This window comes from Aspergillus welwitschiae (assembly GCF_003344945.1).
Source record: "Aspergillus welwitschiae strain CBS 139.54b unplaced genomic scaffold BDQ94scaffold_46, whole genome shotgun sequence".
NCBI classification, from domain to species: domain Eukaryota; kingdom Fungi; phylum Ascomycota; class Eurotiomycetes; order Eurotiales; family Aspergillaceae; genus Aspergillus; species Aspergillus welwitschiae.
The window spans coordinates 244,193-263,600 of NW_020798740.1; the positions used below are offsets into that span (position 1 = coordinate 244,193).

A 19,408-nucleotide genomic window follows, 5' to 3' on the forward strand; every position below is an offset into this window, starting at 1 on the left:
CGGATTGATATTTATATTTTTATATTTTTATTTTTATCTTTCCACTTGGATACCGCTGCAGCCACAGAATTAGGCCCGGAAAAGCAAATCCCTTAACCACTGGGCCTCCTGCTCCATATATAAAATTCAACCTTTAAAGCAAGTACCAACGCTCATTGTGACTACTACTGACATCTCTTACTGAATACACTTTCAATTGACCATCATATCGTTTGGGTCTCTTGCCTTCTTTCCACTCCTCGGGGATTCAGTGTCGGCCCTTTAATCTCCCTTATTTCTACCATAACAGACGATTAGACGGCAACCGGGGGGTGGGCAATACTTAGTTAGCCAATTTCATCGACCCGTTCATTCCCACAACACTATTGCCATCTCCTCCCGCCAACCGAACCCCACCCCATTGATTGTTGACTCTCTGTATCCGTTCCCTCGGGTCGCCTTTTCATCTCTTCACCTCTCATTCAATTTCCCTCCTCAGGGCGACTTCCTCTTGTGTGGTCGTCTTGGTGCTTCCCATCACTGTCATATATGTCCGACTCGCAATCCTCCTCCTCCCGCTTCCTGGCACCCGCTCCTGGTCAGCCCCCGACTGCCAAGGTGGCGGACAATGTAGTTCAGGGTCGTAAGCACAAGACCACCGCCTGCAAGGCGTGCAAACAGAAGAAGCTCAAGGTGGGATTTCTTTATTAAGCCCGTTGTCACTGGTATCTTCGTACCATCACATCAATCCCTGTTCGTCGGCTGACCCCCTCAAGTGCAGAGGTGATCCACCATGTCAGCATTGCGTGGCAAACGGCATTCCATGCCTGGTCGACGAGATGGCCGACATGCGCCGCAAATACGCCATGAAGCGGAAACTAGACCGGCTCGAACAGGCGGAGGAGACGCTGCTGCGACTGATTGACGCGCTCCGGGAGAGTGAGAGCAAACGTCTCGCCCAGCTCTTGAATCTCATCCGAAGTAATGCCTCCTTCGAGGAACTTCAAATCTTCCTGGAGCAACAATTCACCGGGCGCGAAATTGAACTGTCCCCGGAACTGCGTGAGATCCAGAGCCAGATCTCCCGTCCCTCTGACGATGATGAGGAGTCGCAACCGTCCTCTCAACCCCGATCCTCCCGCCGTGTCCTGGACGTCCGCCGTCTCGCCGATAACCCCGTTCACCAAGTTCCTGCAAAGCCATGGACAACTGTCACCGATGACGATGACCTGGTGTCCCACCTCGTGTCGCTGTGGCTGACCTGGACCTACCCCTTCTTCCACTGGCTGGATAAGGATGCTTTTCTGCGGGACATGCGGGCCGGCAATCTCGAGTGCCGGTTCTGTTCGCGCTTCTTGGTGAATGCTATTCTTTCCGAGGCTTGTGTAGGTGTACCTGACCCTTTTGGATCAATGCCATTTACCGCAGGACTGACTGACTGGGTGCTTATTTAGTACTACTCTGACTACGCCGAAGTATTCACCGTTCCCCACGACCCGCTCACCCGGGGCGATCATTTCTACGAAGAAGCCCGTCGGCTCCTGGAAGAGGAGGAGGGAGGAGCGACAATACCAACGATCCAAGGCTTATTGGTTCTATTTATCCGGTAGGTGCTTGAAGCCTCAAGCAATGTAGGCCATGCTAATAGTATTGGGCTTGCAGGATGGTTCTGATGGGAAAAGACCGCTTGGGGTGGATGTACCTGGATCTGGCTATCCGGGGGGCGGAGGAGTATGCGGAAAGCCACCCTCCTGGGATAGCTGGTTGGGAGGCAGACGGCGCAGCCGAGGGGGTGGTGAATAGGACACTCTGGGGCGCTTTCAATATTGCTTCGTAAGTGCTACCTTCTGGGTACCAGGAGCAACTACTAATTGGGATTGGTGACAGGACGGCAACAGTGTCGCTGATGAAGCATATCAACGTCAACCCCCCGCAGCGTCCACGCATCCCCGTCACCCACAGCGATCCGGACGATCTATGGTACCCGTACCCGCGAGAGGTGGACGCAGTCCGCGGGCATCACAACTGTGTTTTCGATCGATGGTGCGACTTTTGCTGCATTATGATGCAGATCAGCCAGGGACTTCATGATCCCGAGCACCTTGTGACGCCATCGCAGATGGTCGGATTTATCGACGGCATCTACAAACAGCTCCAGGAGTGGTACGCGCATTTGCCACCGTGCATGAACGCGGATGTGGCGACCGTCCCCCACGTTTTGAGTATCCAGTAAGTGCTTTTGCCCCCTCCCTTCACAAGATGCCTCTGTGCGACTCGGTGTGCTGATTCGCCCCACCCGTTAGTATGTTTTACCACACCACCGTCATGCAGATTTTTGGGTTTCTCCGATCCAACCGCGAAGTGGCCCTGGATGTATCTACGGCCGCACATGCACAGCAACTCTGCCTCTCGTCGGCTCGCCGGGTGGCAGAGCTGCTGCGAGTTCATCGCGACAAGTGGGGTATCGACCGGATGGCGCCGTCGACCATCCAGTGGTGCAGCATTGGCATGTTCACCCTCATGGAGGCGCTGGACTCTACGGACAACCGCAACGCCTTCGTTGAGCTGTGCATTATCGCCCGGGCGTTCTCGCGACGTTTCCCTTTGGCCAAGGGTATCCTACGAATGATTCAGCTGTCCGCGACGCAAACAGAGGTGGCCCTCCCCGAGGAGACCGACGCGCTGTTTACCGACTTCGAGACGCTGGGCTGGAAGCAGCGCGACGCCAAGGAGTTCAGCAGCTTCTATCCGCATTTCAGCTCCGTTGTGCAGCAGGGACCGGCGCGCCAGGGAGACGTGGATATGGACCAATTTCTGGCGAAATGGGATGGGCTGAGTCTCTCGCAGACAAACCAGGATTCGGCCGCGTCGGAGTCCGATCTGAAGCGAGGCAGTTCGGCTGACTGATGATGGCATCGCCCAGCCACCCATTTTCCTTTCTTTCATATCTTGACAAAGCCGTGACGAAGTAATGAACCATTACCACTAATGCTAGATCTTTATTTGTTACCTGATTCCCTGTGTACATTTTCCCCTTTCCAGTATACCTTCCCTCCCTCATGGCTCGGGATTCGGTGTCTGCCTGGCCTATCCACAGCCGGTGTGGAACTTGGCTCCGGTGGAATGTCTTGGAAGTGTGGAATAATAGAGATCGACATGTGACGTGTCTCCGTTGCCTGGCGGTCGGAAATTTCTTCCGCCTGCAATGAGCAACTCGAAATTGGCGGTCGGCATCTTTTTCCGGCGGGGACTCCCTTCTCTACTGTGTATCGAGCTACCCTGTATTTTCCTTGTTATGCTATACTCCGCAGCCAGCCCTGCCTTGCTTTGCCCGAGATGTTCCACTTCATCAATCCCACGTTGTCCGTGCGTTTGCGCTCACTAATGTAGGTCAGTGCGCTGCCGCTGTGAGAGCTTCCATCCTCCCTAGCAACTGGGATAGGCATTGGTGTTCTGGCACAAAGGCCATCTACTACTCCTCCTCCCTATTCTTGAGGGTGGAATTAGGTGATCAAATACTCATGATAAACGCCCGGCTTCACACCGATCAATGGTGGCTTGGTTGTGGTGATGGAGGAATAGCCGAGGGTCAAGCAGAGAACGACAAGCACCACCACCCCAGTCCAGCGTCTATTGGATTGCTTGGCAATGCATTGCAACTTACCCACTTCTACTTTCGTGAATTTCTGAGAGAAATTAACTCCACCATGATGGAGTGGTCTGATGCGTCGTGAGGTGTACCACAATATTCTTCCACCTCCTTCCCCTTCCACAGCGTCCGCCTGAGGATCGTCTGCAAGGCGGTCGGAAGCGATTCGCCAATCATACCGAGCAGCGTCGACGATCAGCCTGCGGGCCAATTTCTACGATCCGTTGGAGCTGGCCATCTCCACCGATGCTGTTTTTCTGCCAGGAATTGGTTTCCGTGATGCTTCATCTCCTACGTCATTGTGTCGGACAGGCGGATACTTCGGGATCTGGTTTGAATCCAGCTTGCATGAAAACTGATACAATTGGTGTCGCGGTGTTTGAATTGAAGTGTAACCCACTTGCAATTTTGCGCGCGGAATTTTCCGTTGGGAATGGCCTATCATGATCTAGAATTGAACTGGATCGTTTATTTTGTACAAAGAAGTGCTATCGGTGAATGGGTCGCATTGTCATATCACCGCCCTGGTTTTAGGCTTCATTTTATGGGTCTGTTAGGGGCTTCGGGTGTGAAAATGACCCTCACCTCCACAATCATCTGATCTGAATTCCGAAGCCGATGTTTTCTCTAGTCATATGCCTCCACTCGAGTGATGCACCTGTTTGAAAACGGAGACATTGTCACTTTTCGGTAGTATATATACATTTATATATATCCCATGCCCCTGGGAAATGAACCTTGCTGCCCACTACTTTTTACCGTCCAATCTTATTGGTCAATCTACGATGTAATGCTGTAGGTAGCACTGCATAATCAATACTAGGCATCATGAAACAACGTATACCACTGTTCACTTCGCAAGGGTGTCCATCCTACTAAACTCACCAGTTGACCAATTCTGTTGGGGCAAAAATGGTAGATGGTGGCCAGCACCTGTCAACAAACCTTATTGTGCGCACGGAGCACAGTCCTCCGTCAGCATTCTCTCTCTGCTCTGTATGCTGCTCTTGCCTTAGCAGGAACAAAGAGCCACAATACTAAGTAGTATTCAGCACCATGAATCAACATCCAATGAAGCAAACAATACGCATCAATCCAGTCATCTGAATCGATAATCCTCCATCTCGAATCCTGAGGTTGCACTTATCCGTCACAATCCCCCAGTGCCGGACAGACAGACAGAGACAACGGCATTGAAATACCCGAAAGCTTAAAAATTAAACCCACGCGGGCCAAACAATCTAATCAACCAAACCCACCATGGCCAGGATCTACGCGTCTTTTCATCCCGCCATCGAAATTTTCACTCACCATCACTGCATCCCCCAGCTGCATAGTCGCCCTCCCTCTGGAATCATGATTCAGGTCGAATCGCAGACAATAGCTGCGTCTGCGACTGCTCCCACGGATAAAGATGTCGCCTGGGCCATAGTCAGTGAAGAAGCGGGGGAGATTGACCCCGCCGTGGAGAAGAGGGTGGTGCGCAAGATTGATGCTTTTTTCATGCCTGCTATGTTAATTGGTTCGTTATATTTATCTTCTTCATTTGCGTGTTTGGTGTTTGTTTTTCGTGCGAGGTGATCGTTTGAATTGGATCAATTGGCATATTGTTGACTCATAACATTATAGGATATGGATTTGTTTACTGGGATAAGGTTCGTCATGAGCACGCTCCAACTTGATATGTCTTCAATCTATTGACTAGAAGCTACTATTTGTAGGCCATTCTTGGCAGTGCATCACTGTTCGGCATGACAACCGATTTGCAACTGCAGGTCATGGATTACTCCACATCGCCTGCCACCAAAGATACCTCCCGTCTCAGCTGGGCCACCTCCATCTTCTACTTTGGTATGATGGCCGGGTTGTACCCCATGACCTTTGTGCTGCAGCGGTTTCGCATCCAGCACGTCTTGGGGCCGGTCGTCATGCTGTGGGCCATTACCTGTGCTGCTACGGCGGGAGTCACCTCGTGGCGGGGGTTGTTTGTGCAGCGGTTTTTTCTGGGTATTTTCCCTGCTCTACATTTACATGACATAGTTGGCTGATTATATAGGCTTCGTGGAGAGTGTCATTCCTACCGGCTTCATGACTGTCGTCAGTGGTTATTATACCCAAGACGAGCAGAGTCTGCGCCAGGCCTGGTGGTTCTCCGGTACCGGGTGGTTCACCATTATCGGAAGTGCGCTCAACTATGCGTTTGGACAGATCGATTCAGGCAGCCTTAGGCCTTGGCAGTATATCTACATTTTCGCCGGTGTGCTGACTTTTCTATTCGGGATCTGGTGCTGTGCCATGCCCAATTCGCCCGTCGAGGCGTGGTTTCTAACCCATGAGGAAAGAGTAGTGGCCGTGGAGCGCCTGCGTCGGGGACAGACCGGTGTGCGCTGCCAGGTGATCAAGAAAGATCAAATTGTGGAGGCATTCCTGGACATCAAATTGTATTTGATCGCTATTATGATGGCTGCAGCGTGAGTAATCCCGCAAACCCGACAAACATTGCTAAAATCTAATGCATCCTAGGTATACTATTAACGGTGCCATTTCCGGATTCGGCCCCCTGATCGTGTCAACCTTTGGCTACAACACCCTCGACTCCATTCTGTTCCAATTCCCAGTGGGTGGGGTCTGCGTTATCTTCATCCCCCTCTGCGGCTACATCGGCATGCGCGTTCCTAACACGCGCATTCCCATGCTCATCGCCTGCTGTCTCCCCGTCATCGCCGGCTGTGTGATGATCTGGAAGTCCGACTGGGGATACCACCCGGCAGTTCCAGTTGCCGGATACGCCATCACCGGCTTCTTCGGACCTGTTGTCAGCCTTATCATCACCCTCGGTGCCAGCAACGTAGCCGGCGCGACCAAGAAAACCGTCATGGCGGCCACCGTGTTTGTCGCCTACACTGTGGGTAACATCATCGGGCCGCAGTTGGTGAACAGCAAGACCGTCGACCAGCACTACCCGGAGCTGTGGGAGGGCATGGTGATCTGCTACTGCATCACCATCGCGGCCGCGGTAGCGCTATACGTTCTCTTGTGGCGGGAGAACCGGCGTCGCGACGCCATGGATCTGGACGAGAGCCAGCGCGACAAGCTGGCGTTCCAAGATCTGACGGACAAGCAGAACCCGTTCTTCCGCTACGTGCTGTAGCGCTGCACCACCCTTGTATAATATCAATCATCCTCATCAGATAGACTAGTAGAATATTCCACTCCATCATCCGCTGTAACAACCACCCACATGACCTTTTGCGCAATCTTCGCCTCTCTCTTCCCTACCCGCTGAAAGGTCCGCTCACTCTGCTGCAACCGCTTCGTCACTCTCTTCTCGCGCTCCCTACCCAACTTCTCCATCTTGCGTTGCAGCTGCTTCAACCCCTTCTCCAGATCATCCTGCACAATCCCCCGTCCCTGGAGTGACTCTCCCAACGGGCCAGACAACCTCTCCACAGCTCTCCCCTTAACTGCCATCATCTCCGCTTCCACCTCCTCCATCTTCATAAGTAACTCCTTCTCCGCAACCTCCGCCTCCCCAATACCTCGAACAGCACGTCTATGTCTGCGCACAAGCACCCGATTCTGTCTTTGCGTAAACCACTCCTCTTGCTTCTCTGCTACCTTCCGCACCCAGTCTCCCCCTCCCCCAGTCCTTACATCCATATCATCCACAAACACCACCGGCGCCACATACTCCCTAAGCGCATCCATCCTCCTCATCACCGGATCAAACCAGCACCCATCCCCACCTTTACTACTCCCCTGCTCACAACCATACTCAAACACCTCTCCTAACCCCAACCTATCCCCCTCCACCCCCAAAACACGAAGTAACCCCTCCGTCCCCAAAATCCTCACCCTTAACCCCACAGGCTTAAACACCCTCTCATTCGCTTCCCTCAGAAACATCTTCGTCCGGAGCTTCGAGACAGTAATCGTCCCCAGCTCAGCAGCTACTTGCATCCCTAGTGCCGCGAGCTGTGCCTCGAGCGAGGGAATGAAGCCGAGGATGTTGGAGGTGGCGCTGAGGGCTTGGAGGTAGGGGTTTGCGAGCCAGACGTGGTTTAGGTGGTTGAGGAAGGTGAGGAATGTCGGGGTGGGAAGGCGGGGGGAGAGGGTGGGGGAGTGGGCGAGGTGGAAGGGGCGGTAGGAGGGGCCGTGGATTGTGGTTGAGGTTTCTGGGGGTTGTTAGTGGGTGGTGGTGAAGGGGATGGGGAGGGGGGGGGGAAGCGTACGCGGGATGATGATTGGTTTGGGAAGGATGGATGTTGTTGTTTTGGAGGGGTTGGGTTGAAGTGGTGGTCGAGGGGGGAGGGGAGGGGGTGATGCTGTTTCTTTGGAGTGTGTCATGATGTAGGATTTTAGTTGGATGGTTGAGGATAGATGGATAATCAAGTGAAGAAAAAACAGAGATAGAAATACTAAAGAGAAGATGGATGCCTGATCACCAGCAAGGATACTACATAGCTAGCAAGTATACGATGCGGGCTAAGATTGGCCCTGGCGTATATTGATCTTACACTGATTGGTCAATCCCTGATGTTGCCGTGAGGCAGACACATAAGCTTATTGAATTAGCAATTACTATTGTTATCAACACCACCAGTAACTACCATCACAACCATCCATCTGACACATCATATACCCCCTACGCAAGGGGATTGCTCACTCACGAACTAAATCGCCCCAGCAGTCGCCTCAACATCATCCTTCCCACCTGCCGTGGCCGGCGTCGCTGTCGCCGAAGTAGCCATGCCCTGTCTGCGCAACCCAGCCAGAGTGATACTCTCCCCTTGCAAGAGATACATGTACCAGTAGTACGTTCCTACAAAAAGCCCACCCCCGACAATATTCCCCAACAACGTCGGGATAATCCCCTTCCATACGTACAGTCCCACCGTAATGTCCGGCGCATCCAGCCAAATGGCCAGCGGAATGAAGGTCATATTGGCGACGACGTGATCGAATCCCAGCGATACGAACGCGAAGATCGGCCACCAGATGCCCATGATCTTAGAGGCGAGATCACGACCCTGTAGACCGAAGAAACAGGCGAGACAAACGAGCCAGTTGCATCCGATGCCGCGGAGGAAGATCTGTTGGAAGTGCGGAGTGACTTGCTTTTTGGTGGCGAAGGAGATGACTTCGCTTTTGTAGGGGTCTGTGGAGAAGACTTCGCCGTCTGTGCAATTGTTAGGATTTTAGGTTAGGGTGTGGGTGTGGAGAAGGGGGGAGGGTGGAAATACAGCCGAAGATGATCGCCACGACAAATAGCGATCCGCATAGGTTTCCCCAAAATGTGATGAACCAGTGCAGGAGCATCTTCCACCAGGGGAGTTGGCGCTGTAGGGCTGCGACCGTTGTGAACTGGGTATATTAGTACTACATTATCCACAGTTGGAGTGGAGTAAAGGGAGGGGGGTATACCATAAATGACCCCGTGCACAAATCCGCCCCGGTTAAGATAATCATGCACAATCCATACGGGAAGACCAGGGCGCTAATGGTGCGAATCAACCCCGGCGCATTCTCCTGAAACCAGGTACTTGTGTTTGTGCTGAGGGCGGTTCCGCACGCCAAGGCAAGTAGACATCCTGCTGAGACGGAGCTGAGGAAGACTTTGTCGAGGCGGGTATTGCCTTTGACAATGCCTGCTCGGGCGACGAGGTTGATTACTTCGGTTGGGGTGTATGCGTCTATACTGAGAGACATGTTGAGGGTATCTATAGATGTGCAGTGGGTGAGCGGACGTGTAGTAGGGGGCGAGTGAAGACAAGACAGCCCTATATACAGCACTGTAGCCCTGTAGAGGGAAGAAAACAAACACCCAGAACCAATCACATAGCTGGTATACTTCTTATCGGATCGACATTCGAATCCTCAGATTCAGGCTGAATAGAGTTCAGCCCCAGCATGTCGAGGGTCCCGCTGGGGTTCTTGCCAAGACGGGCCCGGACGAGTCACAGCTTCGCATCTTATCAGCACTGAGACGGGCATGTCGACATCTCCGCGGTGATCTCAGCTGCCAATCAAGGGGTGAATATTGTTGTGACTAGCTGGGAGGATGTAGTGTGGTTATTGGCTAGTTGATTAGTGTCTATGGTGGATGAATCCAGGATATCCCTGCATCCCCGATGAACTTATCATCTCAATTGCCGGGGAACATCTGTTCATTGATCGAGTGGGGTTCATCATGCCTGTGCATGACTCCATCAATGACACTATTGTGTTGATCTATCATGGCCATTGTTCTCGTGGTTACTTGTTGGGGGATGCTTATCGCGGAGAAGCTTCGTTGAGCGGGAGTGGAGTCGATGGTGGTGATTTAGAGTTCGATAAGCGGATTGTTTGGTCTGGGTTGACAGGATAGGGCTTCATGTCAGTGTGATAGGAAGATGATCTTCAGTTGTTGGGCTGAAGCCGACTGGTGAGTTCTGTCATGACACAATTTGAAGTTTGGATTCAGTGACTAGATGTGACTGACGGCACTTATCACTACCAGCGATAGCGGTGCTTACAAGATCCAATTTGATCATCTGGATAGGAAGTGAGCCCAAAGTATTATGTACACGTCATGATGTTATACAGGGAACTCAGCTGACCCAAGAGGCGAAGCAACTTGACAGTGCTAACCTATCCTAATTGCGTGAAGTCAATCAGATTCACGCGGCTGGCAGCCAATAAGTCCAATAACCTTCCTCCCTGGCTGCACCAAGCATCGATCCAATATGCATGCAACTGAAATCTCACATTATGGTATCTAAAGTCTCTATATACTCTAAGTCTATGTATGTCTATTTACTCACTTTTGCTCTGCGGCCTGCGACATGCCCGGCTCCCCATCCGCCGGCACCATCGGCTCATCCTTGATGGGCCTCTCCTTTTCCACCACCTCCGACTTGCGCTTCGCGTTTTCCTGCAACTTCCGCATATAGCGATCCGACTCGGCAGAATACTTGCAATGCGTCCGGATCATCGCACCATACTTGTAAAACAAAAACGGCGCAGGCATACACAACAGCGAGAGAAACGCCGGGATCGACGGCGCCCAATGAATGCCCACCCCGTCATACATATACGGCGCAATGATGGGGAATACCGCACCAAAGATCGACCGCAGCACCGTATTCGCCGCCAACACAGACGCCGCATAGATGGTGTACGAATCAATAAGATAGTTCATAACGCCGAGGTAAATCAAAATAACCCCGAACCCGAACGGCGCGGTAGCAATGATGCTGACGATCCAGTGGATGGAGGGATAATCCGTCCACGCGAACCAGAACTGACTGATCGGGATCGCCAACGCCCCTGGCATGCACTGAATGAGACGTGTCTCTGGCGGCGCAAACCCTCCATGTCTTTCCTGCACCTTGATGTAATGCAGATTGGCGGGGATGGTGCACGCACACCCCAGTATCATCCCTACCGCAATTCCCAGGAAGGCCAACCCGCCCACACCGGGATTCCACCCGCGCACATCCTCATAGACAATCGGGAACGCAGCGAAGAACATGTACAGCGTCCCATACACAATAGCAATGTACAGCGCGAACAGCAGCACAATCGGCTCACGGAACAGCAAGACCCACGGCCGAGACATCGTCGTCTTCAACAACCTCGGCAAGGAAACCGTCCCCTTATCCAGCTCAACCTTACTCCGATAGACCCGCCCCGTCAGCTGCGAGAGCCTGTCCGCGCGGAGTCGCAGCAGCCGCGGCGCATACGTCTCAGGGATCGAAACTGCCATGAGCAGCCAGATAAACCCAGCCAACGCAGCCAGGAACCCCTCCACCCAGCGCCATCCAGCGCGCATGCCCAGAAACCCACCGATGATGGGTCCGATCGCGGGGCCGAGGAATGGCGCAGCGGCGTACAAACTTAGTGCTAGACCGCGCTGGCGCGCCGTGAACATATCGGAGATGGTACCGCCTGCGTTCGTGAAAGGAGCGGAGCCGAACGCGCCGGCGAAGAACCGCAGAATGCACAGCGTCCAGATGTTCTGGGCGCCGGCGCAGCCGGCTGAGAACGCGGCCATGCCCATGCAGCTGAAGAAGAAGGGGAGTTGGCGGCCGAAGACTTCGCTGAAGGGGGCCCAGAGGAGGGGACCGACGGCGAAGCCGAGAACGAAAAGGGAAAGGCCGATTGTCGCGACTTCATCACTGACGTTGAAGTAAGCAGTGATTTCGCTGACGCTGCCGCTGTATACAGAGGAGGTGAGGGAGACAGTCAGCGTGCAGGAAGCTACGATGAGAGTGATGGCGACTTTGCGGCCCAGGCCGAAGAGCATCGGGTTGCGGTTGTCGTTCGGGATCCAAGATACCACGTACGGGTCATCTTCGGTCCCGTTGCCGGGGAAGTCGTATTCCAGGACTTCTTGTGTGATGGCTGCTTGGTCGGTGAGGAGGCGCCAGAAGGGGATTTTGGACCGGTATACCCCTGGTGGGAGCGGGCCTTTGGTGAGGGCGTCCTCCATTTGGTAGATGGCTTAATGGGAATCTTTTCTATTACTTTAGTTTGGTGAAGCTTTTTGAAGCGTGTTTCTCATGAGGGATATGGCCTGGCACAGCCAGGAATATTAAAAGGGTATCAACAACGAACGACAGTGCACATGGCAAGCCAGTGAACAAAATAACACCGATAAGCAGAATGAATGCGGCCGACCACTCATTTATCACTAAAATTCTATCGCCTGCGCTGAAACCACAGACTAAAGAAAAGACGCTAAAAAAACGGAGCATTCCGTGTGGCATCCCGACCCACTCTGCTGTTGGAACTCCGAGTTGCCACTCACCAAAAACCTGACAAAACATGCTTTTAGCTATGAATTTATATATATAAAAGGACTCCATGCCGTATACTGAAAAAGACATTCCATACTACATACGAGCCTGGCATTATCTGATACCCAGTTTTGCTTGTGTTGCGTCCATGTTCAAAATCCCGGGAGTGGTGAGATCGGATATCGGCACGCCTGGGTCTCGGGAGGCTTGGACCCAACCTCGGTTGGAGGCCAGCGCAAGCAATTTATGCTGGGGCTAATGTAATGGATAAGCTCGGTTAAGCACTGGCTTGGCTCTGATTCAGGATACTCGCGACGAGTTCGATTCTGTCCATATGTATGTCTGCCTGACTGACTGCATTATATTTGCTTTTCGTCACTCGGGTACACGGCACGATCTCTGCAGCATTGCTCTCATGCGGACGATTTTGGCCAATCATCGCTGCGCTATTTGTGTAATTTCCCCGACTTGCAATGAAAAACTACCTATGCTTACACTTTTTATGCCGGGGTTTATCGCTCATTATATACATCTAATCATCTACTATCCCAGTTCCTTGTAGTCTACACCGTCTCTTATTGTCGCTCTGATGTATCAATTTAGGGCATTGAGAACACGTGGCGAATCGCCGAAACTCAAAATATCCGATCGCATTCATAAGATATCTATATTAAGCAGTATACAAAAATGCTAATCAATGCTAAACGACATGTCAGCTGTCATAGATTCCTCATCAGGTTCGTATTCACTCACCGTTACATCTTCCCAAGACTCCCAGCCCCGTCCCTTAACTTGCTTGAGGTCTTCTTCTGTGATCTCTTTTCCAGCCGAGAAGTACCCAGAGTGAATCTTTGCGTCGATCTCTACCCGCGAATCTTCCGGAATCATATCTAACCCAGTTAGCCACAAACCTTCTGATCGGCAAGAGCAAGCCAACTCACCATCCGGAATAGGAACCCGCTCATAGATCGGTATCCCCTGCTCGACAATCGCATCATGCTTCATATTCGACATGGAAAGCATGCGATCGATCTTCGTAATGCCCAACCAATGCAGAATATCCGGCATCAACGCCTGAAACCGCATCTACAACAGCATTAGCATCACCCACTCCACCACTAACACCTCCCCTATTAGAAGAAGAAAGAATACTCACATCCTTAGTCCCAGCAATATTCTCCGTTCTCTGGAAATACTTATCGGCGGTATCCCCACCCCTCTTCCTCGAATTATACACCAAATACTTAACCACCTCACCCAGCGCCCGGCCCTCCTTGCGGAAATAAATCACCACTCCACTCCCACCCCCCTGTGCCTCCTTAATCGCCTCCTCAATACCAAAGGTCAGATACGGCCGACACGTACAAATATCCGACTGAAACACATCCGACCCATTACACTCATCGTGAATGCGCAGCGCAAGCCGCATCTCCGGATCAGATACCCGTTCGGGAGGCCCAAAGATATAAACCGTCAGTCCACCAATCGGCGGAAGGAATACCTTCATATCAGGTCTCGTAATCAACTCCGGATAACTGCCCCCCGTATGTTCGAACAACGCCCGTCGGAGATCCTTCTCCGATACGCCGAATCGATCAGCCACACCGGGGAGATACCACACTGGTTCCACGGCCACTTTGGTAACTTTCACATCCCCACCTTCATTGAGAACGATGTTCCCATCGATAGGGACCCTCCCCCGCGCAATTGCATCTGTGATCTCAGAGACACGCATCGTCGCTCGCGTCACAGCGATGGTCGGCCGTACATCTATCCCCTCATCTAGATACTTCCCGTAGTGTTTGACGATATCATGTCCGAATGGGTCCATTGAGACGATCTTGCTCTTGTCGCCCCATGCATCTTGGTAGGGGAAATTGAATGTTGGCTGTGTGTTGAGGAAGTTCGGGCGGAAGTCGGGCTCGAGGTCCCCTGAGGCGATGGCGAGCGCGGTGTAGAATGAGTAGCTGCCGCCGTGGGCGCCGATCGCGTTGCGCTTGCTGAGGGTGTTTTTGCTGCGGGAGACGATGACGGGACCGCGGGTTTCTGGGGTGGAGGAACCCCAGGTTAGGGGGATGGGGTTGGCGACACTTTGGGAGGGGTAGGTTGTTAGCTGTGATGGTTAGCTAGTGAATTAAATTGGTTGGAGTGGGGGTGGGACAGGAGAGGAGGCGTACGACGATGCGGTTGCTGTAGGAGTCCGTTTTGGAGGGGGTTTCTTGTGTTGCTGTTGGCATGGTGGGTGTGTGGTGTGGAGGAAACGATGAGGGAATCAGTTGAGGTGAATGGTGTACGAGACGTGATGATTGAGAGTTGTTGAAGGGGAGGGATGGGTTTATATGTCGACCTGTGCTCAAAGGTTCTCTCGCATAAATGAAGTTCTGAGATGATTAAACGATAGGGTGTTTCCGCTTTCTGGACTATCTGGGGACAGCTGGGCAGAGCTATCAGCATCCCCATGATGGAGTAGCTCAGATAGCTCAGATACGATTGATCTCTCGATGATAGACCCTGGCTGCCGCCGATAGCCAATCAGAGGGTCCGATAAGCGATGGCTGCGACTTATCTTGTCTAATCTTATCTCTGGCGCTATCTACATCTACCACAACACTATGGCTTGTATATTGCCAGAGTCAGAATTAATATTGTACAGCTAGTTAGCTGGGAAATTTCAGTAATGTTTTGATGTATTCAAAGCGAAGGTGGAGTGTTTCTGAAGGATATCTGAAATCTATGCAGTACAGCAGCTACTTACAATACCAGCATATAGTAAGAGAACAGCATTCTTATTGCACTATCGGCCTAGCATCTAGAATAAAGTACCATCTCCAGAATTCAAAATCGGACTCGACTTTGTCTCAGGCCTGTTCTTCGCCGCCAGCTCCCTGCCCGCCTTCCATGATCCCGCCTCCAACATCTGCGGCAATGACAACTGGATATCCCCGAACTTCCCGCTCTGCAAAATCCGTTCATGTAGCTTATCAAGCAAAGCAACAGTCATGGCCCGCCACTCTACGATTTCGCCGTCTCCAACTGCAAAACACGGAAGGCTTCCTCCAGACATGCGTAGTCCCCGCTCCTGTGCCTCAGGCTTAAGCGTCAACACGCCCATATCTATGAACAAGCCACCGTTGCGATACTCCGGGAGTCCGGTTCCTAGATCTGCATTCTGCCATTTCAGGTAGAGAAGTCGCTCAAATGGGACTTTGAGGGAGTATGCGAGCCATTGTGTCAGCTTGTGGAAGGGTTGAATACCGTCTGTAGGTGAGGATGGTGAATGCTCTGCAAGCACGGCGAGTGGCCAGGCGTCGCCGATAGGGTAACCGTTCACTTTGGTGCGGTCAGATGGCCAGATGGGGATGAGAGTTTTCTGTAGGACGTCCCAAAGAACCGAGTAGTCTAGGGACCCTTTGCTTGTCGCCAGGAGGTAGTCTACAAATTAGATTAGTTGCTGGGTAATCTATTGCGTCGACTGGTGACTGACCTGCGATTTGCCCAGGACGGCCGGACGGCCCAAAAATCTCAGGGAGATTTCTCAGCGACTCGCCCAGTTTCTGGAGGATCTGGACCCGAGCAGAAGCTCCAAGAAGTGGGTTGCTGGAATCATCGACTTGAAAGCCGCGAAGGAGTTTGTCCACGCTAAGAGTTCGCAGAGCCTCTCCTGTTCATAGTGAGTAACGACTTCTGCCTGTCAACGGCGTAAACAGCACGTACCATGCACAACATCCTTCCTTTCCGAGTCCTTGTTGGCAAAGTCACCGTTCAAGAACATATACAGCGATGCGACCGCGATACCCTCACTGCGGTTGAACATGGCCCCGGTCTCTTTCTCCACGTAACGCCAAGTGTCTCCCGCACCGGCATCGAGAAGAACGGAGACAAAGAATAGATCCAACAGACTTCTAACTTTCTCTTTATCATCATATCCAGATGCATCCCATCGCTCGATCAGTTTCTGGATTCGAGGCACTCCGCCTACGTCGAAGTGCTGCCAGCGACCGTGGGGAGGGATTTGGTCGTAGCGGTTCGGGCCGAAGTCGCGCTGGGTACGTTATTAGTGGTTATCTGTGGATACATATGAGAGTATATACCTGGATTATGCCTGCAACGTAGTCGACAGTCGCATCGAGCCGCTCAGGGTGGTAGTCGTAGTGGTGCAGCTTTCCTTGTTCAGCAAGGCGGAAGACGATGTTCGCTCTCTCGCGTACGGCTTCTAGACGAAGCAAGTGTCGGGTGCTGGAATCCATCGTGCTTGCTCGGTATGAAGATATCTCAAGCTGAGAATATGCGATAGAAGGTCTTTCTTCGATACAAAGAGAAGACAGATGTGTTGTCTACTAAGAATGTTACACTGAATGAGGGGATGAGCACAACAAAGCGGGGAAGGCGCTTATCGCCTCGGCTGATACGGTATCTTATCTGATACCAGCGACGATAACCGCCTTGTAAAGATGCGAACAACAACAGTATGAGATCGGAGGATGCCACGGTAATCATATCGTTCTATATCTTGCCAGGGCCAATGTATTTATAGCCGAACATCATCCACTACATTCCAGCTTAAGCGTACATTCCCATTAAATTCTCTTCTCAATACCGCAATACAAACCCACTGTATCCATCATGACCGTCGCACTACCCGCCAACGTTGATCAACCTCAAAATGACACTTTCACATCCCTTCTCTCACAACTTAGGGATCGATCCCTCAAGCCCTCCAAAGTGCGCAGCCTAGTGCGCGACATGACAGCGACCATAACAAAGAACATCCACATCGACGCACCCAAGGACGAAACAATAGCTATCATCGTTGTGCTCCGCTCCGGTCTGGCTATGTTCGATGGCTTTGTGGACAACATTCCTGAAGATGTATCTACGACCGTCTATCACATGGGCATATTCAGAGATCAAGCATCATTGCAGCCGGTTGAGTATTACAATAAGTTACCCGTGAAGCCGGCGCATATCAAGCAGGCCTATATTCTGGATCCCTTGATTGCCACGGGTGGTACGGCCGCGGCAGTCATCAGCATATTGAAGTAAGCTCCCAAGATATTGTGATCTTTAGGGAATTACTAATTTGATTATGTCAGGGATTGGGGAATTGAGAAGGTTACATTTCTTTCTGTGTTGTCTACTCCGGTTGGCTTGGAGCATGCAGCTGCCGTGTGGCCCGAGGGTAGCCGGTTTGTGGTGGGTGCGGTTGACCCTGAGGTAGATGCGAAGGGGTATGTTCAGCCTGGGGTTGGGGATATTGGGGATAGGCTTTATGGGACTGCATTCGATTAGATTGTATTCATAATAGAAATGTATAAGATCATGAAGACTTATCTCTGTAACTTGTGTTTGGCGATATGAAGTACTTTCTGTGCCCTTCTTTCACCTTTGTATCCCTGAAATTAGTTGATCATATGGTTCCAGCATTAAATGGTTAGCATTCCAGACATCTGTGGATATCGAGAGGTCCTAGCCCATATCCTAGGTTAAATGCTCAAAGTCACGAAACAATTCAGAAAGGTAGTCTTCTACGCAGCATCATACACTCAGGCACCGCTCAGAAAATTTAATCTTATCGACGCAAAGCAGCCATCCTTTATATAACAGAAAGAATATTTACAAATCCCTGGAACACGTAGACCCAACCCATCACCTGTAAATCCCACAGACAGTCCGAACCCTAAACGAAACCAAGACCACTCCTAATGAGTCGTTCCATAGTACCTATCACCGAAGTCTCCCAGACCAGGGCTAATATAGCTATAGCATAGTCAGCAAGCGGTCTACCTTCAGTTTCATTCAGCACACTTACTTCTGAGCAGTCAACTCCGCATCCACCGCCGCAGCAACAACCTTCAGACCCGGAAACTTTCCGGAAATAACATCTAGACCCTTCTGCGACGACACCACATTGACAAGCACGATAGATTCCTCAGGAACGCCATTGCTCGTCAGGTTCTCCACAGCTTTGATCACAGATCCGCCGGTCGCGAGCATGGGTTCCAGGAGCAGGACGACTAGATCATTGTTAGTGCGTTTTCCTTTCCTGCTAACCAACAAATCATTTGATGAGGGACGAAACATACTATCATCCGTAATTCCCGCCGGCAGCTTCGAGTAATAAATCTTGGCGATGCTCGTTTCCTCATCGCGCTGGATGAGCAGCTTACCGAAACTAAGCGGACCACTGTACATTTCTAATCAGTGCACTTGAACACTTCTCCAAGTACAGGAAGAAAACACTCACGTCCAAGTATCCCGCAGCGCCTGCTCCATGCAAGCTCCAGCACGGAGGATACTGACACCGCAGACACCCTTCGTGAACCGGATTCCGGTGTAGGGCTTGTTGATGGGTGTAGTAACAGTGTATTCTTCAGCGGGGACGTGGCCCAATGCTATACATTCACTTAAGCCGTCGTTCCAAACATAAATAGATGCTTGAATTTAGGGTAATACGTACCGGACGTAATCAACCGGCGAACAACCTTCTCCACCGCAGCGGAGAAATCCCGATCATTGGTATTCACGTCCCGGATGATGGTCATTAGATTAAGTAGCGACCGGTCTTGTTCCAGGACGGTGATACGGTCCATTTGGGCGGTCCAGGCTGCGCTAGGAGATTCCATGGTGTGGATTTAACTTTGGACTTATTTTTTATCGATTGGCCGGACGTGGGCGGAGTGATGGTCGAGGTGTTGTGAGGAATTGGAGATGGGATGGATGATTTGGGCCACTCCGTGGATAGGACTGGATATATGGTATAGATTGAACAAGTTTGGGCTTAGTCTCGACCGGCGCTGTTTTAGTCGCGTGCTTTACGCCTATCGAGTGAAGAAAGGCGGAGTGAAAATTCGGAGGGAAAAAAAGCGCGGGGTTTTGCGGTGCTGAAGGGCGATAAGATAAGCGGGGTGAGGATCTAATCTAATCTTATCTGTGTTGCGTATTTGGCTGGGACAGGATTTGTATCGGTCGCTATTGTCGAGGAAGAATAATATAAGAGCTA

At 51.6% G+C, this 19,408-nt stretch overlaps 10 protein-coding genes across 10 annotated transcripts; 4 read left to right on the forward strand and 6 right to left on the reverse strand.

Moving 5' to 3' along the window:
- The first annotated feature begins 178 nt into the window (after nt 1-178).
- On the forward strand, nt 179-3,035 carry BDQ94DRAFT_99291 (Zn(II)2Cys6 transcription factor). Its single transcript, XM_026776991.1, has 6 exons — nt 179-672; nt 756-1,364; nt 1,434-1,585; nt 1,642-1,812; nt 1,867-2,208; nt 2,283-3,035. The coding sequence occupies exons 1-6, from the start codon at nt 529-531 to the stop codon at nt 2,884-2,886; spliced, it is 2,022 nt and encodes a 673-aa protein (XP_026621410.1). The 5' UTR covers nt 179-528; the 3' UTR covers nt 2,887-3,035.
- BDQ94DRAFT_152268 (uncharacterized protein) lies at nt 3,001-3,463 on the forward strand. The gene has a single exon (XM_026767933.1). It carries the CDS (start codon nt 3,185-3,187, stop codon nt 3,362-3,364), a length of 180 nt encoding a protein of 59 aa, XP_026621411.1. The 5' UTR covers nt 3,001-3,184; the 3' UTR covers nt 3,365-3,463.
- Nucleotides 3,464-4,984: 1,521 nt separating this feature from the next.
- BDQ94DRAFT_162911 (putative MFS transporter) lies at nt 4,985-6,779 on the forward strand (the record flags this gene model as incomplete). Its single annotated transcript, XM_026769633.1, has 5 exons — nt 4,985-5,150; nt 5,258-5,283; nt 5,350-5,635; nt 5,685-6,099; nt 6,152-6,779. The coding sequence occupies 5 exons, from the start codon at nt 4,985-4,987 to the stop codon at nt 6,777-6,779; spliced, it is 1,521 nt and encodes a 506-aa protein (XP_026621412.1).
- Nucleotides 6,780-8,113: 1,334 nt separating this feature from the next.
- Nucleotides 8,114-9,381, reverse strand: BDQ94DRAFT_152278 (formate/nitrite transporter family protein). Its single transcript, XM_026767934.1, has 3 exons — nt 9,053-9,381; nt 8,872-8,992; nt 8,114-8,807 (listed from the first exon to the last, which is right to left on the reverse strand). The coding sequence occupies exons 1-3, from the start codon at nt 9,335-9,337 to the stop codon at nt 8,302-8,304; spliced, it is 912 nt and encodes a 303-aa protein (XP_026621413.1). The 5' UTR covers nt 9,338-9,381; the 3' UTR covers nt 8,114-8,301.
- Nucleotides 9,382-10,062: 681 nt separating this feature from the next.
- BDQ94DRAFT_183600 (MFS transporter) lies at nt 10,063-12,270 on the reverse strand (the record flags this gene model as incomplete). The annotated part of the gene is made up of 4 exons (XM_026774454.1): nt 10,432-12,270; nt 10,292-10,385; nt 10,212-10,253; nt 10,063-10,161 (listed from the first exon to the last, which is right to left on the reverse strand). The coding sequence occupies exons 1-4, from the start codon at nt 12,099-12,101 to the stop codon at nt 10,063-10,065; spliced, it is 1,905 nt and encodes a 634-aa protein (XP_026621414.1). The 5' UTR covers nt 12,102-12,270.
- BDQ94DRAFT_152281 (uncharacterized protein) lies at nt 11,407-12,721 on the reverse strand (the record flags this gene model as incomplete). The annotated part of the gene is made up of 1 exon (XM_026767935.1): nt 11,407-12,721. A coding segment is annotated over exon 1 (361 nt), but the record flags the coding sequence as incomplete, so codon positions are not given.
- Nucleotides 12,722-12,962: 241 nt separating this feature from the next.
- On the reverse strand, nt 12,963-14,813 carry BDQ94DRAFT_152282 (GTP cyclohydrolase N terminal-domain-containing protein). The gene is made up of 5 exons (XM_026767936.1): nt 14,586-14,813; nt 13,565-14,521; nt 13,350-13,494; nt 13,162-13,298; nt 12,963-13,108 (listed from the first exon to the last, which is right to left on the reverse strand). Exons 1-5 carry the CDS (start codon nt 14,643-14,645, stop codon nt 13,103-13,105), a joined length of 1,305 nt encoding a protein of 434 aa, XP_026621416.1. The 5' UTR covers nt 14,646-14,813; the 3' UTR covers nt 12,963-13,102.
- A 373-nt stretch (nt 14,814-15,186) lies between these two features.
- Nucleotides 15,187-16,741, reverse strand: BDQ94DRAFT_99334 (URC4/urg3 family protein). Its single transcript, XM_026776992.1, has 4 exons — nt 16,500-16,741; nt 16,123-16,450; nt 15,893-16,069; nt 15,187-15,840 (listed from the first exon to the last, which is right to left on the reverse strand). Exons 1-4 carry the CDS (start codon nt 16,653-16,655, stop codon nt 15,218-15,220), a joined length of 1,284 nt encoding a protein of 427 aa, XP_026621417.1. The 5' UTR covers nt 16,656-16,741; the 3' UTR covers nt 15,187-15,217.
- A 238-nt stretch (nt 16,742-16,979) lies between these two features.
- Nucleotides 16,980-17,731, forward strand: BDQ94DRAFT_152284 (PRTase-like protein). Its single transcript, XM_026767937.1, has 2 exons — nt 16,980-17,447; nt 17,502-17,731. The coding sequence occupies exons 1-2, from the start codon at nt 17,032-17,034 to the stop codon at nt 17,695-17,697; spliced, it is 612 nt and encodes a 203-aa protein (XP_026621418.1). The 5' UTR covers nt 16,980-17,031; the 3' UTR covers nt 17,698-17,731.
- Nucleotides 17,732-17,949: 218 nt separating this feature from the next.
- BDQ94DRAFT_152285 (uracil phosphoribosyltransferase) lies at nt 17,950-19,235 on the reverse strand. Its single transcript, XM_026767938.1, has 5 exons — nt 18,866-19,235; nt 18,653-18,800; nt 18,492-18,592; nt 18,218-18,422; nt 17,950-18,165 (listed from the first exon to the last, which is right to left on the reverse strand). Exons 1-5 carry the CDS (start codon nt 19,029-19,031, stop codon nt 18,108-18,110), a joined length of 678 nt encoding a protein of 225 aa, XP_026621419.1. The 5' UTR covers nt 19,032-19,235; the 3' UTR covers nt 17,950-18,107.
- Between the last annotated feature and the right edge of the window lie 173 nt (nt 19,236-19,408).